Genomic DNA, 23,213 nt, shown 5'->3' with positions numbered 1-23,213 from the left:
TTGCTGATGGAGTTGTTGTGCTCGGTTGCTCGGCAACGTTTGACGCTACAATATTCTGCCAGCACTGGGTAACGTCCGCGTGGAACTCCCCGCCCACCGCGTGTGGCAGCGCAGGGCTCCACTGTCTGTCTGTCAGTGCCAGCCCAGAGTCTTAGAGTGAGTGGTACAGTATGGAAACAGGCCCTTCAGCCCAACTTGCCCACACCGGCCAACATGTCCCAGCTACACGAGTCACACCTGTAGCAACAATACACAGTAGGTGCAGGTGGAGGCCATTCGGCCCTTCAAGCCAGTACCGCCATTCAATGTGATCATGGCTGATCATCCAAAATCAGTACTGCTTTCCTGCCTTCTCCCCATATCCCCTGACTCTGCTATCTTTAAACATAGAACATAGAAACATCAAGTCAAGAGAGTTTATTGTCATGTGTCCCAGATAGGACAATGAAATTCTTGCTTGCTGCAGCACAACAGAATATTGTAGGCATAATACAGAACATAGAAAAATCGGCGCAGGAGTAGGCCATTCGGCCCTTTGAGCCAGCACCACCATTCAATATGATCATGGCTGATCATCCAAAATCAGTACCCTGTTCCTGCCTTCTCCCCATATCCCTTGATTCCGTTAGCCCTAAGAGCTAAATCCAACTCTCTCTTGAAAACATCCAGTGAATTGGCCTCCACTGCCTTCTGTGGTAGAGAATTCCACAGATTCACAACTCTCTAGGTGTGTACCTCCAGATTCAGGGTCAGTTTCTTCCCAGCTGTTATCAGGCAACTGAACCATCCTACCACAACCAGAGAGCGGTCCTGAACTACTATCTACCTCATTGGAGACCCTAGGATTATCTTTGATCGGTCTTTACTGGCTTTACCTTGCACTAAACGTTATTCCCTTATCATGTATCTCTACCTTCAAGTAACCCTTGCTTTCCCTGTTCCCTACCTGTCCCACTGAGTTACTCCAGCTTTTGTGTCTATCATATATCTGTACACTGGACGGCTCGATTGTAATCACGTGTTGTCTTTCCGCTGACTGGTTAGCACGCAATAAAGGCTTTTCACTGTACACGTGATAATAAACGAAATAAATTAAACTGAACCTGCCTGCGTTTGGCCCATATCCCTCCAAACCTGTCCTATCCATGTACCTGTCTAACTGTTTCTTAAACGATGGGATAGTCCCAGCCTCAACTACCTCCTCTGGCAGCTTGTTCCATACACCCACCACCCTTTGTGTGGAAAAGTTACCTCTCAGAATAAATCTGTTAAAAAAGTTACCTATTAAATCTTTCCTCCCTTCACCTTAAACCTGTGTCCTCTGGTCCTCGATTCCCCTACTCTGTGCGTCTATCCTATCTATTCCTCACATGATTTTATACACCTCTGTAAGATCACTCCTCATCCTCCTGCGCTCCAAGGAATAGAGACCCAGCCTGCTCTACCTCTCCCTGTAGCTCACACTCTCTAGTTCTGACAACATCCCCATAAACATTATCTGACTCCTCTGTGTATACGTGGGAGCCCAGAGCTCCTGTCTGGACACTGCATTCCCCTCCTAGGGACATCTGCAATCCTTGGCTTTATCCTGCTCAAGAAACATGCACCTGCAGATAAACATAATCAGTACGGGTGTCAGAGGTTACGGGGAGAAGGCAGGAGAATGGGGTTAGGAGGGAGAGATAGATCAGCCATGATTGAATGGTGGAGTAGACTTGCTGTGCTGAATTCTACTTCTGTCACTAATACTGACTTTATGACTGGAGATGCTGGTTTACACCGAAGACAGATACAAAGTGCTGGGGTAACTCAGCGAGTCAGGCAGCATCTCTGGAGAAAAAGGAATGCAGATGTTTTTGGTCGAGGCCCATCTTCAGACGTTTCAGGTCAGGAATCTCCTTCTTTAGAGTCTGAAGAAGGGTCCCGATCTGAAACTCCACCCATCTTTATTCTGCAGAGAAGATTTGTGACCTGCTGCCTTACTCGCTGCATTTTAATTTTGGATGAGGGGATTGAAGGCTTTGTGGCCAAGTTTGCGGATGATAAGAAAATAGGTGGAGGTAGTGTAGAGAAAGCAGGGACTCTGCAGAAGGACTTGGACAGGTTCGGAGAGTGGGCAGAGAAGTGGCAGTTGGAATATAGTGTAGCAAAGTGTGGAGTCATGCATTTTGGCAGTAGGAATAAAGGCGTAGACTATTCTCTAAATGTGGAGAGAATCCAGAAATCGGAGGTGCAAAGGGAATTGGGAGCTGGTGCAGGATTCCCAAAAAGTTAATCTGCAAGTCGAATCGGTAGTAAAGAAAGCAACATTTATTTCAAGAGGGCTAGAATACAAAAACAGGGATGTAATGCTGAGGCTCTATAAGGCGCTGGTCAGGCCGCATTTGGAATATTGTGAGCAATATTGGGCCTCATATCTGAGGAAGGATGTGCTGGCTCTGGAGAGGGTCCAGAGGAGGTTTACAAGAATGATCCCAGGAATAAGTACATTAACATATGATGAGCGTATGTCAGCACCAGGCCTGTACTCGCTGGAGTTTCGAAGAATGAGGGGGAACTCATTGAAACGTACAGAATAGTGGAAGGTTTGGATAGAGTGGATGTGGAGAGGATGTTTCACTAGTGGGAGAGTCTAGGACCAGAGGTCACAGCCTCAGAATTAAAAGACATTCTTTAAGGAAGGAGATGAGGAGGAATTTCTTTAGTCTGAGGGTGGTGAATCTGTGGAATTCTTTGCCGCAGACGGCTGTGGAGGCCAAGTCAGTGGATATTTTTAAGGCAGAGATAGATTCATGATTAGTGCGGGTGTCAGGGGTTATGGGGAGAAGGCAGGAGAATGGGGTTAGAAGGGTGAGATAGATCAGCGATGATTGAATGGCAGAGTAGACTTGATGGGCCGAATGGCCTAATTCTGCTCCTATCACATATGAATTTATGAACATCACCCATTCCTTCTCTCCAGAGATGCTGCCCGTCCTGCTGAGTTATTCCAGCTTTTTGTGTCTATATTTGATGTTGTCTGGCCTATTTTCAACACTTTGATGCAATTGCAGTAACAACTTAAGAAAAATCTACCATTCAAATTTGTTTGCAACATATAAATGTCAAATATTGTTAAAGCAGGAAATGTTTTGCACATTTGCTTTCTATATTTTGACATTGTAGACATTTTAATCCCCACTGCCCAGATAGATTGACGCTCCCCACTGCCCAGACAGACAGACGTTCCCAATGGCCCAGACAGACAGACGTTCCCCATGACCCAGACAGACAGACAGACTCTCCCCACGGCCCAGACAAACGCTTTCGTGCTCACCGACTTCCGGGTTCCCCAGATCCCGCCCCCACCGCGCGCTGATTGGCCGGTCTGTGAGGCGGCCTGTAACAGTTTGCCGGCGGACACAGCAGGGAGAAGGGGGGACACGGGGGGAAGCGGCGGCGATGAGCTCGTTCGGGGGCCGCATGGCCGAGTATCCCAGCCTGTCCATCGACAGGTTCGACAGAGACAACCTGGTGGCCAAGGCCTTCTTCCTCTCCCACTGCCACAAAGGTGCGACCCGACTCCTCTCCTCTCTCTCCCCCTCTCCTCTCCTCTTCCCTCCCCTCCCCTCCCCTCCTCTCCTCTCCTCTCCTCTCCTCTCCTCTCCTCTCCTCTCCTCTCCTCTCCTCTCCTCCCCTCCCCTCCTCTCCTTTCCTCGCCTCCCTTCTGCTCCCCGCTCCTCTCCACGTCTCCGCTCCCCTCTCCTCGCCTCTCCTCGCCTCTCCACTCCTCTCCTCTCCTCTCCTCTCCTCTCCTCTCCACTCCTCTCCTCTCCTCTCTCCCCTCCCCTCTCTCTGCCCCCTCATCTCCCCCCTCTCCCACCTCCCCCCCCCTCTCCCCCTCTCACCTACCTCCTCCCTCCCTCTCTCCTCTCCTCTAACCCCTCACCATCATGCCTCTTCCTCCCCACACCCTTTCCCTTCCTCCCTCCCTACCCCTCCTCTCCCCCATCCCAAATGGTCTGGTTCTTGATTTCCCTACTCTGAGTAAGGGTCTATCTATTCACCTCATGATCTTAAACACCTGTAAGATCACCCCCTCCAAGGAATACAGTTCCAGGTTACAGAGAAAAAGTACACGGGCCTTAATGAGCTAGATTGGAAAATCAGGACTAGACCCTAGCTGTACACAGAGTGCTGGAGTAACTCAGCGGGTCAGGCAGCATCTGTGGAGAACATGGATAGGTGACGTTTCACAGAGTGCTGGAGTAACTCAGCGGGTCAGGCAGCATCTCTGGAGAACAAGGATAGGTGACGTTTCACAGAGTGCTGGAGTAACTCAGCGGGTCAGGCAGCATCTCTGGAGAAAAGCGATGGATGACGTTTCGGGTCGAGACCTTTCTTCAGACCATTTGGGAAGGAGGGAGGAAGGACGGACTGTGAATAATCGTGTTTCCCAACCATTATTGTCCGCAGATCACATGAAAGGGTTAAAAGCACCAGCTCTTCAGCGGCGCCTGGAATGCAGGTACGATCCCCCTACCTCCGTGTCCTGCCTGCTATTTGTCTTTGTGGCTGGCTGGTGTTTGTGGTGGGCAGATGTCTCAATAGTCAATGGTGCTTTATGCAGTACTTGTTACATGTGTGTGGCATGTTGGCGCAGCGGTAGAGTTGCTCCCTCACAGCGCCAGGGACCCGGGTTCCATCCTGACTACGGGTGCTGTCTGTATGGAGTTTGTACGTTCTCCCCGTGATTGCGTGGGTTTCCTCCTGGTGCTCCGGTTTCCTTCCACATCCCAAAGACGCGCGGTTTTCGTAGGTTAATCGGCCCTCTGTAAATTGCCCCCTAGTGGGTAGGGAGTGGATGATGAAGTGAGATAACATAGAACTAGTGTGAGTGGGCGATCGATGGTCAGCGTGGACTTGGTGGGCCGAAGGGCCTGTTTCCATGCTGTATCTCTAAAAACAAAAAATGCTTCCTTTCACGTTCACTCGCACAATGTCACCATCATGACATGACCATTGTTCATTGACCATCTGAAACTGTCCCTAAGAAGGTCATGGTGAACTTTGTTCTTGAATTGCAACCAAAGACACTGTCCGTATACGATCACAGTCGCTGAGGTCAGTGTTGTGCAGAGTTCAAGAGCCTGATAGTTGTTGGGGAGAAGCTGTTCTTGAACCTGGAGGTCACGGTTTTCAGGCTCCTGTACCTTCATCCCCAAGGTAGCAGCGAGATGAGAGTGTGGCCAGGGTGGTGTGGGCCTCTGATGATGCTGGCTGCCTTTTTGAGGCAGCGCCTCCTGTAGATCCCTTCGATGGTGGGGAGGTCAGTACCTGTGATGGACCTTCGATGGTGGGGAGGTCAGTACTGTGATGGACCTTCGATGGTGGGCATTTGAATTACTGAATTAATACTAAAGAATTATTCTTTATTTCCTTTTCATTTTAGTTTGAAGCTGAGACTTTACTGTTCACCAGTGACAAAGGAAATTCTACTAACAAGTAGAAAATACAAATTCTGGGAGAACTATATCGTAAGTTCCTTTCTCATTACCCTTATATCTCCTAACGTTGGGATGGCAGATGGCACAATGGGCTAAGTGTTCGGCTGGCAACCGGATGGTAGCCGGTTCGAATCCCGCTTGGAGTGCATACTGTCGTTGTGTCCTTGGGCAAGACACTTCACCCACCTTTGCCTGTGTGTGAATGTGTGTGAGTGATTGGTGGTGGTCGGAGGGGCCGTAGGCGCAGATTGGCAGCCACGCTTCCGTCAGTCTGCCGCAGGGCAGCTGTGGCTACAGAAGTAGCTTACCACCACCGAGTGTGACTGAGGAGTGAATGAATAATGCGATGTAAAGCGCCTTGAGTATTAGAAAGGCGCTATATAAATCCCATTCATCATTATTATTAAATATCTTTAAACTTACCCTGGACATCTCTTTTAAACTTTGTTCCTCATTGTAGATGTAGCCCAGTCCATCACACAGACCACACTCCCCACCATTGTAGATGTAGCCCAGTCCATCACACAGACCACACTCCCCACCATTGTAGATGTAGCCCAGTCCATCACACAGACCACACTCCCCGCCATTGTAGATGTAGCCCAGTCCATCACACAGACCACACTCCCCACCATTGTAGATGTAGCCCAGTCCCTCACACAGACCACACTCCCCACCATTGTAGATGTAGCCCAGTCCATCACACAGACCACACTCCCCACCATTGTAGATGTAGCCCAGTCCATCACACAGACCACACTCCCCACCATTGTAGATGTAGCCCAGTCCATCACACAGGCCACACTCCCCACCATTGTAGATGTAGCCCAGTCCATCACACAGACCACACTCCCCACCATTGTAGATGTAGCCCAGTCCATCACACAGACCACACTCCCCACCATTGTAGATGTAGCCCAGTCCATCACACAGACCACACTCCCCACCATTGACTCCATCAACACTTCACGCTGCCTCAGGAAAGCAGCCAACATCATCAAAGACTTGTCCCTGTCCCACCCCGGTCATTCCTTCTTCTCCCCACTCCCGTCCGGCAGAAGGGACAGAAGCTTGAAAGCGCGCACCACCAGACTCAGGAACAACTTCTTCCCCTCTATTATCAGGCTTCTGAACAATCCTTCCATAAGCTAGGGTGCTATCCCGATCTTTGTCTATTGTCTTCCAACCTACCTTGCTGCAGACCTTGGACTTTTTCTCTGGAACTGTTGTGCTCCAATACTACACTCTTTCTTTGTCTTGACTCTACCTATTGTACTTGAGTTTGACCTGGTTGTATTTATGTGTAGTATAATCTGATTAGATTGGTCAGCATGCTAAACACAGCATTCCACTGTACCTCGGTACACGTGACAACAATGAACCTGAGCCTAAAGCAGATACTTCATCACTGTGAAGGATCCTAGAAGGGATGGGAAAGGCACTATTAAAATGAACATTTCACAAAGCCAGCTGTCTCAAAGGTGTTGAGGATGTAGATTTTAATTGAAAATTCCACGAGAAATGTTCAAAGGGAAAAGTGCAGTAAATGTTTGTTTTTTTCAGACTGCCATTGAAGTTGAAACTCCAACTCAAATCTCCTTGGTTGATGAAGCTGCAGGAAAGGTAGAGCTTCACCTTGTCCTCACTCTGGGGCAGATGTTCAAATAAGTATTATCATCTGAAAATGTTTTTTTTTAAATGGGTATGAACATTACAGTGACAGAGTTACAGCATGGAAACATGCCCTTCGGCCCAACCTGACCATTCTAACCTAGACCCTTCTACAGACCTAGTCGAGAGGGGGAGAGGGATAGACCTTTCTTCAGACCTAGTCAGGGGGGGGGGAGGAGAGGGAGATACAGAGATAAGGAAGTGCAAGGTGTGAAGACAAGGCAAGGGAGATGGAGATCAAGGAAAATGTGGAGTAGATCATTGTTGGCTTGGAGAAGGATACAACAACAGAGATAAGATGTAAGCGAGGACAGTCAGCCTGGTCGGAGAACTGGGAAGGGATGGAGAGAGGGAAAGCAAGGGTTATTTGAAGTTAGAGAGTTCAATATACTTTGTATTTTCTGCTACTGAACCTTGACCTACTTTGCCCATGGTGCAAGCTAGCCTTGTTGTTGGCTTGTGGTTGTGAGAAAAGCCTTGCAGCTGTGCAGAGTGCATTGTTGAACACATGCTCACTCTGTATAACGCTCCAAGCACACACACTCACCCTGTGGGACACCTGTTCTAGGGTACACTGCTGGTCTTACACTACGTGGTTTATGTACTGCAAGTATTTAGGAAGGACAAATTTGAAACCTTCAATCAACACAGTATCAATGTAAAAACAAGGAACTGCAGGTGCTGGTATACAAATAAAGGCACAGAGTGCTGGAGTAACTCAGCAGGTCAGGCAGCATCTCTGGAGAACATGGATAGGTGACGTTTTCTATAAGGGCTGAAGAAGCATCCCGACCACATCACAAATGCATGTTTTTAGTTTAGTTTAGAGATACAACGTAGAAACAGGCCCTTCGGCCCACCGAGTTCGTGCTGGACAGCGATCACCTCGTACACTAGTGCTATCCTACACGCTAGGAATAATTGACAGAAGTCAATTAACCTACAAACCAGCACGTCTTTGGAGTGTGGCAGGTAACTGGAGCGCGCAGAGAAAACCCACGCAGTCACGGGGAGAACGTACAAACTCCGTACAGACAGCACCCGTAGTCAGGATTGAGCCTGTGTCTCTGGCGCTGTGAGGCAGCAGCTCTACCCGCTGCGCCACCGTGCACCCTTCTCCAGAGATGCTGCCTGACCCTCTGAGTTTGTGTCTCTTTTTGCTTCAATCAATACATTTTCACAGGAAAAAAAATGATGGCGCAGCGGTAGAGTTGCTGCCTCACCGCGTCAGAGACCCAGGCTCAATCCTGACTACCGGTGATGTCTGTACGGAGTTTGTACGTTCTCTCTGTGACCTTGTGGGTTTTCTCACCAAAGACGTGCGGGTTTGTAGGTTAATTGGCTTCTGTAAATTGTCCCTAGTGTGTGTCAGATAGTGTTAGTGTGCGGGGATCGCTGGTCGGCACAGACTCGATGGGCTGAAGGGTCTGTTTCTGCACTGTATCTCTTAACTAAACTAAATAAAAACTAAATAGCTTATGGGTCTAACAGCATCATAGAAAAATAGGTGTAGGAGTAGGCCATTCGAGCCAGCACCACCGTTCAATATGATCATGGTTGATCAACTAAAATCTGTACCCCGTTCCTGCTTTTCACCATATCCGTTGATTTCGTTAGTCCAAAGAGCTAAATCTAACTCTCTCTTGAAAACTGAGATGATATGGGGAGCAGGCAGGAACGGGGTACTGATTTTGGATGATCAGCCATGATCATATTGAATGGTGGTGCTGGCTCGAAGTGCTGAATAGCCTACTCCTGCACCTACATTTTATATGTTTCTAAACTAATGATCTGCCTTTTGATTGTTTTGCATAAAACCTACGGATGCTATTTTGACTTTGAACAGAAGGAAGACATTCTGGTGACTCTACTACCTGCAGGCCATTGCCCTGGATCCGTTATGTAGGTACCATTGTGTTTTATGCCATCGCTTTACCAAGCTCCGATCCTCAGTGCAATTATTAGTGTAGGAGCCTTTTATGTTTATTGTTGGCATATCATATTATTTTGCTGAGATATATCTTGCAGTATTATTTTGGACACTAGGGGGGCGGCCATTAGACGCTGAAGAGGGTGTACATACAAGGGCGGAGGGGACAGGGAGTGGCAGGCACAAGGAGGGAGCGCATACAGTTCTCACCAGTCCAGGGACAGAGCAGTCAGCTACAACTGAATTAGGAAAACCTGGTACGTTCATCTCTTTGTTTATACGACTACTTCCAGGGGGGATTTCAAGCACGGTCTCGTGATTCTGTCCGGATTAAAGGAGGTGCCGGACCAGCAGTTGCGGGAAAATCGGTGGTGGACCCATACAACAAACAATAATACATTAATACACACCGGAGACCCCGGTTCCATCCTGCCCACGGGTGCTGTCAGTACGGAGTTTGCATGTTCTCCCCGTGACTTGCGTGGGTTTTCTCCGGGTGCTGCGGTTTCCACCAACATTTGCAAACGCGTACAGGTTTGTAGGTTTGTTGGCTTGGTATAAATGTAAATTGTCCCTAGTGTGTGTCGGATAGCGTTAGTGTGCGGGGATCGCTGGTCGGCGTGGAGTCGGTGGGCTGAAGGGCCTGTTTTTGTACTGTATCTTAGTTCAGTTTAGAGGCACAACGCGGAAACAGGCCCTTCGGCCCACCGGGTCCACGCCGACCAGCGATCCCCGCACACTAACACTATCCTACACACACTAGGGACAATTTACACCTACACCGCCAATTAACTTACAAACCTGGAGTGTGGGAGGAAACCGGAGCGCCCGGAGAAAACCCACGCACGTCACAGGGAGAACGTACAAACTCCATACAGACAGCACCCGTAATCGGGATGGAACCCGGGTCTCTGGCGCTGTGAGACAGCAGCTCTACCCGCTGCACCATCGTGGCCGCGCTCTAAACTATCTAAAGCATGCAGGTACAGCAGGCAGTGAAGAAAGCCAATTGGCCTTTATAACAAGAGGAGTCGAGTATAGGAGCAAGGAGGTCCTTCTGCAGTTGTACAGGGCCCTAGTGAGACCACACGTGGAGTATTGTGTGCAGTTTTGGTCCCCTAATTTGAGGAAGGACATTCTTGCTATTGAGGGAATGCAGCGTAGGTTTACAAGGTTAATTCCCGGGATGGCGGGGCTGTCATATGCTGAGAGAATGGAGCAGCTGGGCTTGTACACTCTGGAGTTTAGAAGGATGAGAGGGGATCTTATTGAAACATATAAGATTGTTAAGGGTTTGGACACGCTAGAGGCAGGAAACATGTCCCCGATGTTGGGGGAGGCCAGAACCAGGGGCCACGGTTTAAGAATAAGGGGTAAGCCATTTAGAACGGAGACGAGGAAACAATTTTTCTCACAGAGAGTTGTGAGTCTGTGGAATTCTCTGCCTCAGAGGGCGGTGGAGGTCAGTTCTCTGGATGCTTTTAAGAGAGAGCTAGATAGGGCTCTTAAAGATAGCGGAGTCAGGGGATATGGGGAGAAGGCAGGAACGGGGTACTGATTGGGGATGATCAGCCATGATCACATTGAATGGTGGTGCTGGCTTGAAGGGCCGAATATACTACTCCTGCACCTATTGTCTATTGTCTATCTCTAAACTAACGGCCACTTTGTGCTGGGGTTGTGCTGTGTGCTTGGTTGCAGGTTCCTGTTTGAGGGGATGGGTGGCACGGTGCTGTACACTGGAGATTTCCGGCTGGCCAGCGGAGAGGCTGCTCGTCTGGAGTGGCTACACTCAGGTGGCAGGTAACGCAACAACATCAACCTTGACCCTTCCCAGTGTCAGCTCCTAGCCCAGTCTAACGCACAAACCAGCACCCCTCACCCCCCACCATCGACTCCATCTACACCTCTGAAGAAGGGTCTCAACCCGAAACCTCACTCATTCCCAGACTTGATGAGCCGAATGGCTGCAGGGACCCGGGTTTGATTCTCGTGCTGTCTGTACGGAGTTTGTACGTCCTCCCATTCTCCTGCGTGGGTTTTCTCCGGGTGCACCGGTTTCCTCCCACATTCGAAAGACGTGCAGGTTTGTGGGATGTTTGGCTTCAGTAAAATTTGCCCTTCGGCCTAACTTGCCCACACCGGCCAACATGTCCCATCTACACTAGTCCCACCTGCCCATGTTTGGTCCATATCCCTCCAAACCTGTCCTATCCATGTATCTGTCTAACTGTTTCTTAAACATTGCTATAGTCCCTGCCTCAACTACCTCCTCCGGCAGCTCGTTCCGCACACCCACCACCCTTTTGTGTGAAAAAGTTACCCCTCATATTATTTTTTAATCTTTTCCCCTTCACCATGAACCTATATCCTCTGGTCCTCAATTCCCCTACTCTGGGCAAAAGACTCTGTGCATCTATTTCTCTCATGATTTTATACACTTACATAAGATCACCCCTCATCCTCCTGCGCTCCAAGGAATAGAGTCCCAGCCTGCTCAACCTGTAGCTCACACCCTCTAGTCCTGGCAACATCCTCGTAAATCTTCGCAATACCTTTTCCAGCTTGGCAACATCTTTCCTATAACGATGTGCCCAGAACTGAACACAATATTCAAAATGCGGCCTCACCGACATCTTATACAACTGCAGCATGACCTCCCAACTTCTATACTCAATGCTCTGACTGATGATGGACAATATGCCAAATACCTTGTGATGTGGGCGATGTGACTGCTGAAGATAGCATGTATTGGATGGCCCGAATGGCCGTGACCGTTCTGTCATTCTTCTACCTCAGGGTCAAAGACATATCGACTGTGTATTTAGACACGACATTCTGTGATCCACGATTCTACCAAATCCCTAGCCGGGTAAGTATATCTCAACTTCAACGCACATCTCAGATTTTGACAAGAGTTTCATTTATCCTCCCCGGGACCCCCAAACATATGTTCATGAGTTCATACGTGATAGCAGCAGAATTAGGCCATTCTGCCCATCAAGTCTACTACGCCATTCAATCATGGCTGATGTATCTCTCCCTCCTGAACCATTCTCCTGCCCTCTGCCCGTAACCCCCAACGCCCAACCTGATGACATTGGTTTAAGGTGATGAGAGGAAAGACCTTACAGGAACCTGAGGGGCAACTTTTTCACACAGAGGGTGGTGGGTGTAAGGAACGAGCTGCCAGAGGAGGTAGTTGGGGCAGGGACTATAACAACATTTTAAAAGACATTTGGACGGGTACATGGATAGACCATAGACAATAGGTACAGGAGTAGGCCATTTGGCCCTTCGAGCCAACACCACCATTCAATGTGATCATGGCTGATCATCCCCAATCAGTACCCAGTTCCTACCTTCTCCCCATATCCCCAATCAGCAAGGTTAAGTCCCGCCATCCCAGGAATTAACCTTGTAAACCTACGCTGCACTCCCTCAAATAACCCTTTATAATCTTATATGTTTCAATAACCCGGGTCTCTGGCGCTGTGAGGCAGCAACTCTACCGCTGCGCCACTGTAAATTCATAAATGGTCCCCAGTGTGTGTAGGATAGTGTTAGTGTGCGGGGATCGCTGGTCGGCGCGGACTCGATGGGCCGATGGGCCTGTTTCCGCGCTGTATCTCTAAAGTGTGAACTCTGCAGCGGGTCTTGATGTATTAATGTTGGAGATGTCTGTGGGACTGAGTGTGTGGTTTGGTGCCCAGGAGGAGTGTCTGAACGGGATCATGCAGCTAGTCGGCAGCTGGGTCACCCTCAGCCCTTACCACGTGGTCTGGCTCAACTGCAAGGCAGCCTACGGATACGAGTATCTCTTCACCAACCTCAGCGAGGAGTTCGGCATCCAGGTGAGCACTTCATAAATCATAGCAGCACTATTAGGCCATTCGGCCCTTCAAGGCAGGGGACTATCCCAACGTTTAAGAAACAGTTGGACGGGTACATGGAGAGGACAGGTTTGGAGGGATATGGACTAAACGTGGGCAGGTGGGACTAGGGTGTGGGCAGGTTGGGCCGAAGGGCCTGTTTCCGCGCTGTAACACTCCATGACTCTCTAAGTCTACGCTGCCAGTTGATTGGCTTGGTAGAACATTTTAATTGGCTTGACTGTATCTCGAAACTAAACTAAACTAAAACTAAACCTTTCTCCCAACCCAATCCTTGTGAGGAAACAGGCCCTTCGGCCCATCGAGTCCGTGCCGGCCAGCGCTAACACTATCCCACACACACACTAGGGACAAGTTACATTTATACCAAAGCCAATTAACCTACAAACCTGACGGTCAATAGACAATAGGTGCAGGAGTAGTTCATTCGGCCCTTCGAGCCAGCACCGCCATTCAATGATCATCCCCAATCAGTACCCCGTTCCTGCCTTCTCCCCATATCCCCTGACTCCGCTATTTTTAAGAGCCCTATCTAGCTCTCTCTTGAAAACATGCAGAGAACCTGCCTCCACCGCCCTCTGAGGCAGAGAATTCCACACACTCACAACTCTCTGTAAGAAAAAGTGTTTCCTTGTCTCCGTTCTAAATGGCTTACTCCTTATTCTTAAACTGTGGCCCCTGGTTCTGGACTCCCCCAACATCGGGACCATGTTTCCTGCCTCTAGCGTGTCCAAACCCTTAACAATCTTATATGTTTCAATGAGATACCCTCTCATCCTTCTAAACTCCAGTGTACAAGCCCAGCCGCTCCATTCTATCAGCATATGACAGTCCCGCCATCCCGGGAATTAACTTTGGAGTGTGGGAGGAAACCGGAGCACCCGGAGAAAACCCACGCAGGTCACGGGGAGAACGTACAAACTCCGTACAGACAGCACCCGTAGTCGGGATGGAACCCGGTTCTCTGGCGCTGTGAGGCAGCAGCTCTACCCGCTGCACCAGTTCTAAGGTTAATTTCTGGTATGTGTTTCATAGGTTCATCTTAACAAGCTAGACATGTTCAAAAACATGCCGGAGATCCTCCACCACGTGACTACGGACCGCATGACACAGATCCACGCGTGTAGGCATCCCAAGGTAGCTGTGACCTCTGCACTTTCTGCCAGTTTTGTTTCTTGTTTCGCCGCTGTGAGGCAGCAACTGTGTCTGATGTTTCCACAGGAAGACTACTTTGTCCGTGGGAACAGGCTTCCGTGTGGGAACATCGCCGCTGACGGCACTCCCCTGCGCATCATCAGCATCAAACCCTCCACCATGTGGTTTGCGGAAAGGATAAAGAGGGCCAACGTGATAGTCAGGTGAGGGGACCCCCCCCCCCCCGGTCTAGCCCCCCCCCCCTCCCCGGTCTAGCCCCCCCCCCCCCCGGTCTAGCCCCCCCCCCCCCCCCCCCCCCGGTCTAGCCCCTCGCCCCAGTCTAACCCCCCCCCCCCCCCCGGATGACTCTCGCCCGCGAGAGGAGGTTCAGTGAAATGATCGCTAGTCTGCACTTGTTCTTGCCGATGTATAGGGTGGTGCAGCGGGTAGAGCTGCTGCCTCACAGCGCCAGAGACCCGGGTTCCATCCTGACCACGGGCGCTGTCTGCACGGAGTTTGTACGTTCTCCCCGTGACCTGTGTGGGTTTCCTCCGGGTGCTCCGGTTTCCCCCCACACTCCAAAGACGTGCAGGTTTGTAGATTAATAGGCTTGGTTATGAATGTAAATTGTCCCTAGTGTGTGTAGGATAGTGTTTAGTGTGCGCGGATCACTGGTCAGCGCAGACTCGGTGGGCTGAAGGGCCTGTTCCCGCGCTGTATCTCTAAACTAAACTAAACTTAGAACAGTGGATATAGATACTGGGCCTCCTCCATTGTCAGAGTGAAGCCATACACAAATTGGATGAACTCATCCTCATATTTCGCTCGGGCAGCTTCCACCCCAGCAGTATGATTAATGACTTCTCTAATTGTAAGTAACCCTTGCTTCCGCTCTCTCTCCGACCCTCACCCACCCTGGTCGTCGTACTAGTTTCACTGTCATTCTGTTGAGTTTCACTGTTGGCATCCGCTCGCTATCACCTTCCCCACTGCCAACAATGGCCCATTGTGGGCTCCACCTTTCCTTGACCATAGTTAATGGCTTTGATTGGTTCTTTTCATACCTTTCATTCAATTTGTTCTTTGTTCCCTTTAATATCCCTCGTTTCCCTCTCCCCCGACTCAGTCTGAAGAAGGGTCTCAAGCCCGAAACATCACCTATCCATGTTCTCCACAGATGCTGCCTGACCCGCTGAGTTACTCCAGCACTCTGTGAAACGTCACCTATCCATGTTCTCCACAGATGATGCTGCCTGACCCGCTGAGTTACTCCAGCACTTTGTGAAACGTCACCTATCCATGTTCTCCACAGATGCTGCCTGACCCGCTGAGTTACTCCAGCACTCTGTGAAACGTCACCTATCCATGTTCTCCACAGATGCTGCCTGACCCGCTGAGTTACTCCAGCACTTTGTGAAACGTCACCTATCCATGTTCTCCACAGATGCTGCCTGACCCGCTGAGTTACTCCAGCACTTTGTGAAACGTCACCTATCCACGTTCTCCACAGATGCTGCCTGACCCGCTGAGTTACTCCAGCACTCTGTGTCTGTCCCAAGATGACTGTATCAGTCTTTAACTTCTAGTTCAGTTAGTCATACAGCGCGGAAACAGAACCCTTCGGCCCACCTTGCCCCTGCCGACAAACATGCCCCATCTACACTAGTCCCACCAGCCTGCATTTGGCCCATATCCAAAGAATAAGGGGTAGGCCATTTAGAACGGAGATGAGGAAACACTTTTTCACCCAGAGAGTTGTGAATTTGTGGAATTCTCTGCCTCAGAGGGCAGTGGAGGCAAATTCTCTGGATGCTTTCAAGAGAGAGTTAGATAGAGCTCTTAAAGATAGCAGAGTCAAGGGATATGGGGAGAAGGCAGGAACGGGGTGATCTGATTGTGGATGATCAGCCATGATCACAGTGAGTGGCGGTGCTGGCTCGAAGGGCCGAATGGCCTACTCCTGCACCTATTGTCTATCCCTCTAAACCTGTCCTATCCACGTATCTGTCTAAATGTCTTAAATGTAGACACAAAATGCTGGAGTAACTCAGCAGGTCAGGCAGCATCTCTGGAGAAAAGGAATAGGTGACATTTTGGGTTGAGACCCGTCTTCAGACCCTCTGTTCCTCCAGCACGTTGTGTTTTGCTGAAAGGTAAGAATTTGCAGAATGTCTTATCCTCAGAATTAAAAGACGTTCCTTTAGAAAGAAATTTCTTTAGCCAGAGGGTGGTGAATCTGTGGAATTCATTGCCACAGACGGCTGTGGAGGCCAAGTCAGTGGATATGTTTAAGGCAGAGATAGATAGATTCTTGATTAGTGCGGGTAGTCGGGGGTTACGGGGAGAAGGCAGGAGAATGGGGTTAGGAGGGAGAGATAGATCAGCCATGATTGGATGGAGGAGTAGACTTGATGGGCCGAATGGCCTAATTCTGCTCCTATCACCGTGAACATGAACCAAGCGTGCAGGAAAATGGGTGGTGGACCTATATATCTATTTGCGTGTCATTGTGTTAACAGGCCTGTAAATCTGCATCTTGCAAGTATCTCATTCTTCTGTTCTCTGTACATACAATTAAACACTCTCGATGGCGGAGTAGACTTGATGGGCCGAATGGCCTAATCCCGCTCTGATGAACATATGAACTTTTCGCTAAACCTCGGTTCACGTGACAATAGACTAAACTGTAAACTATAAAACTCATGACCCTTCAGCTCCTCCCCCCCTAATTCCAATAAAGCTGCTGTGAATTCCCACCCATGTCGAGGTCTCTATCTTACGACCACAGAGCCCTGTGTGAGGTTATGAGGTTGAGATGGAACCACCTGGAGCAACGTTTCCCACAGCAGCTGCACCACTGGCACCCATGCAGAACCCGTCACAGAGGCGCAGCGGTAGAGTTGCTGCCTCACAGCGACAGAGATCCAGGTTCGATCCTGACTACGGGTGCTGTCTGTACGGAGTTTGTACATTCTCCCCGTGACCTGCGTGGGTTTTCTCCGGGTGTTCCGGTTTCCTCCCACACTCCAAAGACGTGCAGGTTTGTAGGTTCATTGACTTTGGTAAAATTGTAAATTGTCCCTAGTGTGTGTAGGATATCCATGTTCTTCACAGATGCTGCCTGACCCGCTGAGTTACTCCAGCACTCTGTGAAACGTCACCTATCCATGTTCTCCACAGATGCTGCCTGACCCGCTGAGTTACTCCAGCACTCTGTGAAACGTCACCTATCCATGTTCTCCACAGATGCTGCCTGACCCGCTGAGTTACTCCAGCACTCTGTGTCTTTTTTCTGGATAAAATTGGATTATTTTCTGTGGAGTGCCGGAGGTTGAGGGGAGGACATATATTTAAATTATGAGAGAAATAGATGCGGTACTTTGTAAACCAGCATCTGCAGTTAGTTATCTTATAGAAACATATAAAATTCTTAAGGGATTGGACAGGCTAGATGCAGGAAAAATGTTCCCCATGTTGGGGGAGTCCAGAACCAGGGGTCACAGTTTAAGAATAAGGGGTCGGCCATTTAGGACTGAGATGAAGAAAGCCTTTCTCACCCAGAGAGTTGTGAATCTGTGGAATTCTCTGCCACAGAAGGCAGTGGAGGCCAATTCACTGGATGTTTTCAAGAGAGAGTTAGATTTAGCTCTTAGGGCTAACGGAATCAAGGGATATGGGGAGAAAACAGGAACGGGGTACTGATTTTGGATAATCAGCCATGATCATATTGAATGGCGGTGCTGGCTCGAAGGGCCGAATGGCCTCTACTCCTGCACCTATTGTCTATGTTCCTCGTGTCTACATCTCCTTAATCTGATTGTCTGTATTTTTCCAGGACTAGCGAGAGTTGCTACCGTGCCTGTTTCTCCTTCCATTCGTCCTTCACTGAGGTAATAATCTACAGCTTAGCGTCACATCCGAGCTTCAGTTGGTAGAGCTGCTGCCTCACAGAGCCAGAGACCCCTGTGTGTGTGTGTGTGTGTGTGTGTGTGTGTGTGTGTGTGTGTGTGTGTGTGTGTGTGTGTGTGTGTGTGTGTGTGTGTGTGTGTGTGTGTGTGTGTGTGTGTGTGTGTGTGTGTGTTTTGCACAGCTTAGTTTAGAGATACAGTGCAGAAACAGGCCCTTCGGCCCACCGATCCACTCCGACCAGCGATCCCCGCACACTAACACTATCCTACACACTCTTTTATCTTTAATTTAAATAACAAGAGAAACAATGTAAAGTGATATTTTGTTTAAGAAGGAACTGCAGATGTTGGAAAAACAAAGTTAGACAAAAGTGCTGGAGAAACTCAGCGGGTGCAGCAGCATCTATGGAGCGAAGGAAATAGGCAACGTTTCGGGCCGAAACCCGGAAGGGTTTCGTCCCGAAACGTTGCCTATTTCCAGAAGGGTTTCGGCCCGAAACGTTGCCTATTTCCAGAAGGGTTTCGGCCCGAAACGTTGCCTATTTCCAGAAGGGTTTCGGCCCGAAACGTTGCCTATTTCCAGAAGGGTTTCGACCCGAAACGTTGCCTATTTCCAGAAGGGTTTCGGCCCGAAACGTTGCCTATTTCCTTCGCTCCATAGATGCTGCTGCACCCGCTGAGTTACTCCAGCACTTTTGTCTATCTAAAGAAATATTTTCTTTAAATAAAATGAATTCTTTGTTTCTTCTCTCCCTCTCTCTCTGCCAGATAAAGGATTTCCTCTCGTATATCCAACCAGTGACTGTCCACGCTAATGTGCTACCTATGGGCAAGACCTATGAAGAGGTGAAGGAGTTGTGAGTAGACGTGTTGATGCAAGCTCTGAGCTCATGTGATTTTCACTGTGGTGGCATTTGGACAATAGACAATAGGTGCAGGAGTAGGCCATTCGGCCTTTCGAGCCAACACCGCCATTCACTGTGATCATGGTTGATCATCCACAATCAGTGCCCCATTCCTGCCTTCTCCCCATATCCCCTGACTCCGCTATCTTTAAGAGCTCTATCTAACTCAGAGAATCAGCCTCCATTGCCTTCTGAGGCAGAGAATTCCACAGACTCACAACTCTCTGTGTGAAAACGTTTTTCCTCATCTCCGTTGTAAATGGCTTACCCCGTATTCTTAAACTATAGTCCCTGGTTCTGGACTCCCCCAACATCGGGAACATGTTTCCTGCCACTAGCATGTCCAAACCCTTCATAATCTTATATGTTTCAATAAGATTCCCTCTCTTCCTTCTAAACTCTGAAGAAGGGTTTCGGCCCGAAACGTTGCCTATTTCCTTCGCTCCATAGATGCTGCTGCACCCGCTGAGTTTCTCCAGCACTTTTGTCTACCTTCTAAACTCCAGAGTCTCCAAGCTCAGCCGCTCCATTCTCTCAGCATATGACAGTCCCGCCATCCTGGGAATTAACCTGGTGAACCTACGCTGCACTCCCTCAATAGCAAGAATGTCCTTCCACAAATGTGGAGACCAAAACTGCAGATAATAGGAGAACAAACATGGGCACCGTGGCAGGTGGGGGTCTGGGGAGTGTTGTAGAGCAGAGGGATCGAGCAATGTAGATAAAGACACAAACAGCTGGAGTAACTCAGCGGCTCAGACAGCATCTCCGGAGAGAAGGAACAGTTGATGTTTCAGATCAAGACGCAACAGTGTAAAGGATAAATACAATAATGTTCTAGTGCAAGATAAAGTTTGATCAAAGATAGTCCGGGGGTCACCAATGAGGTAGATAGTAGTTCAGGACCACTCTCTGGTTGTGGTAGGATGATTCAGTTGCCTGATAACAGCCGGGAAGAAACTGTCCCTGAATCTGGAGGTGTGCGTTCGTTTTCACACTTCTGTACCTCCTGCCAGAGGGGAGAAGAGGGAGTAACCGGGGTGAGACTGGTCCTTGAGTTTCCTACCTGTTCTTCTCCAGATTGAAGTCGTTCTGCAGGAAGGATTGTGGGGATGAAGCCACCTACAAACCACTGGGGAAGCTGAAGAGATGGAGGCAGAGCTTCTCCAACGAGGGAGGTGAGTGTGTGGAATATGTGGGATGGGGTTAGTTGGATCACTCCGAGTCTTTCCCAGGAAGCTCCCAACATCACCTCATCCCACCCACTCTGGAATTAGTTCCTCCAGCACTTTGTGTTTTGCTTAAGATTCCAGCATCTGCAGTTCCTTGTGTCTCCGTCTAACTGCAGCATGAGGTCTGGTCCGCATTGTTTGACCAACAGGTGGACAAATAGTTTGATGTGTAAATGAGAGGGTCAGACACTGACGCACACGCACACACACACACGTGTGCACGGACAGAAAGACAGACGCACACATACACAGCCAGGCACAGATACACAAAAACACACACACACACAAATGATGTCTGAGGGTCTCGACCTGAAACGCCACCTGGTCCTTTTCTCCAGAGAAGCTGCCTGAGTTACTCCAGCATTTTGTGTCTACAACACACACACACAGCCAGACACAGACACACACTCAAAAACAGACAGGTGGATTCTCACACACACGCACAGAGTGAGAGAGAGAGTGTGAGAGTGAGTGTGAGTGAGAGAGAGAATGAGAGGGAGAGAATGAGAGAGAGAGAGATGGAGAGAGAATGAGGGAGAGAGGGAGAGAGAATGAGGGAGAGAGAGAGGGAGAGTGTGTGAGAGAGTACGAGAGTGTGTGAGAGAGAGAGTGTGAGAGTGAGTGAGAGTATGAGAGAGTTTCCTGAGTCCAGACACAGGTGAGCTTCCGTTCCCCAGTGAGGTGTTCGGGCACCTCGGTGTACCCAGCTCCACCCACGGATGTGGGCTGTGATGATCAACCTTGCTCCTGGTGAGGTCAGTGCTGTCTGGAGGGAACATGGGAACAGTCTGATAAACAAACCAAAGTCCATGCCTTTCACCTCTCGCTGCCCTCTGGCCAAATAACAAGGCAGCTGTTTGCAATGTGATTGTGTGGTCGCTGGTCGACCAAGTGTTACACACAGCCCTGTCCCTCCTGACACACACAGAGTGCTGGAGTATCTCAGCGGCTCCTAGTTTAGTTTTCAGATACAGCGCCGAAACGGACCCTTCGAGTCCGTGCCGACCAGCGATCCCCGCACACTAACACTATCCTACACACACCAGGAACAATTTACAATTTACCAAAGCCCATTAACCTACAAACCTGCGCGTCTTTGGAGTGTAGGAGGAAACCGGAGCACCCGGAGAAAACCCACGCAGATCACAAGGAGAACATGCAAACTCCGTACAGACAGCACCCGTAGTCAGGATGGAACGTGGGTCTCTGGTGCTGGGAGGCAGCAGCTCTACCCGCTGCGGCATTTACGTGCGGTGACTGACTCTGTCTTCAGGAGTTATCTTTAGTTTATTGTCTAATGCTGTTCCTCTCTAGAGAGCAGTCCTGAACTACTATCTACCTCATTGGTGACCCTCGGACTATCTTTGATCATATTTTATACTGGCTTTACCTTGCACTAAACGTTATTCCCTTTATCCTGTATCTGTACACTGTGGACGGCTCGATTGTAATCATGTATTGTCTTTCCGCTGACTGGTTAGCGCGCAACAAAAGCTTTTCACTGTACCTCGGTACACGGGACAATAAACTCAACCAAAACTACTTACTCACAAAAAGCTGGAGCTACTCAGCGGGACAGGCAGCATCTCTGGAGAGAAGGAATGGGAGATGTTTCGGGTCCTTTCTTCAGTCTGAAGAAGGGTCTCAACCCAAAACGTCACCTATTCCTTCTCTCCAGAGATGCTGCCTGACCCACTGAGTTACTCCAGCATTTTTGTCTCCCTTCGATTTTTCAGCAGTTCTTTGTTAAACAAAATGTTGGAGTAACTCAGCGGGAGAGGCGGCATCTGTGGAGCAAAAGGAATAGGTGACGTTTCGGGTCTAGACCCTTCTTCACACTGAGAGCCAGGGGAAAGGGATGCTTTTTGCATATCTTTCATTCATTTGTCTTGTGTACCATTTATCCCTCGTTTCCATTTCCCCTGACATCAGTCTGAAGAGTCTCGACCCGAAACGTCACCCATTCATTCTCTCCACAGATGCTGCCTGTCCCGCTGAGTTACTCCAGCTTTTGTGTCTATCTTCGGATTAAACCAGCATCTGCAGTTCCTTCCTCCACAGATGGTGATGTCGATGGACTCTTCGACGACTACCATGTAATGCCGGTGAAACGGGCGCTGTGCGTCCCACCTCCCTCGCCCCCCACGGACAGACGTGAGCCAGACGACGAGGTCCCGGTGAACAGCGAACCTCCCGCCTGCTTCACCCCCGAGTTCCACGATTGCGAAGAGTCGAACGAGGAGGATGAAGAGGAAGAGATTGACGGAGCCGACGCTGAAGAGAGGAGCGCGCCGAGGGCCAGCGGGGGCGCAGGGCAGCGGGTCGGAGGCACGGCGGGCGAGGAGACGCTGGCACTCGCACCCAGCTGGCACTCGTTCTTCCAGCGGGAACGGGAGGAAGATTGGGAGCGGGAGATGGCTCCTCACTCGCCCAAACTCTTCAGCGACTCCGAAGATGGCGACTCCACCCACGATCCGTCCCAAAGTTCGTCGCAGTCAACGCACATATCGGAGCGGGCCAGTCAGGGCAGCGGGCTGGAGACGGAGTGAGTCGACCCTCCCGCAGGTAGGGAGAGGCGGTGTGCGACCACGAGAGATGGCAGGGGCCGAGCGGGGGAGCGACCTGTGTGGACTTTTTCCCATCGCTGACCCGCGATCTGTTCAGCCTCAAGCCGCGGTCTGCGGAGCTTCTAGCCGCAGGCACGGCGTGGACTTACCATCCGGAGCCGGATCCCTAGAGAAGAGCTCAGACCGTCGGCCTGCGGCCTACATCATCGTGAAGCCGCGGTCTCCGGTAGGGAAGCACCAATTCGGGACTTACCGTCCCGACGAGAGGGCCTGTACATCTGGCCGCCCACAGCGGCGACTGCGGAGGGTTCATGGCCCCAACCACGGGGGAACAATTAAGGACTGACTGTGCCTTCCGCCACAGTGAAGAATGTGTGTGGTGAATGTTTGTGTTACATTTTATTGTGTATTGTGTGTTCTTTTTGATCGTACCGCTGCTGGCAAATTCATTTCACTGCACTTCATTGTGTAGATGATCAATAAATCT

The 23,213-nt window shown here is 49.8% G+C and overlaps 1 protein-coding gene across 2 annotated transcripts; it reads left to right on the top strand.

The window, feature by feature from the left end:
• Positions 1–3,389: 3,389 nt before the first annotated feature.
• On the top strand, positions 3,390–22,958 carry dclre1c (DNA cross-link repair 1C). 2 transcript variants are annotated; one of them, XM_033040203.1, is made up of 14 exons: positions 3,390–3,550; positions 4,456–4,507; positions 5,432–5,516; positions 7,050–7,109; positions 9,004–9,059; positions 10,789–10,890; positions 11,887–11,959; positions 12,801–12,941; positions 14,016–14,117; positions 14,202–14,338; positions 17,950–18,004; positions 18,791–18,879; positions 20,008–20,105; positions 22,221–22,958. In XM_033040203.1, exons 1-14 carry the CDS (start codon positions 3,442–3,444, stop codon positions 22,706–22,708), a joined length of 1,647 nt encoding a protein of 548 aa, XP_032896094.1. In that variant the 5' UTR covers positions 3,390–3,441; the 3' UTR covers positions 22,709–22,958. The 2 variants fall into 2 exon arrangements, with proteins under 2 accessions (XP_032896094.1, XP_032896093.1); XM_033040202.1 differs by having other exon boundaries at positions 22,206–22,958.
• The last annotated feature ends 255 nt before the right edge of the window (positions 22,959–23,213 follow it).

The sequence above is a fragment of the Amblyraja radiata genome, chromosome 21, assembly GCF_010909765.2.
Source record: "Amblyraja radiata isolate CabotCenter1 chromosome 21, sAmbRad1.1.pri, whole genome shotgun sequence".
NCBI lineage: Eukaryota > Metazoa > Chordata > Chondrichthyes > Rajiformes > Rajidae > Amblyraja > Amblyraja radiata.
Note: the sequence above shows the minus strand (reverse complement) of the source record. Positions and strands in the feature narration are given on the sequence as shown.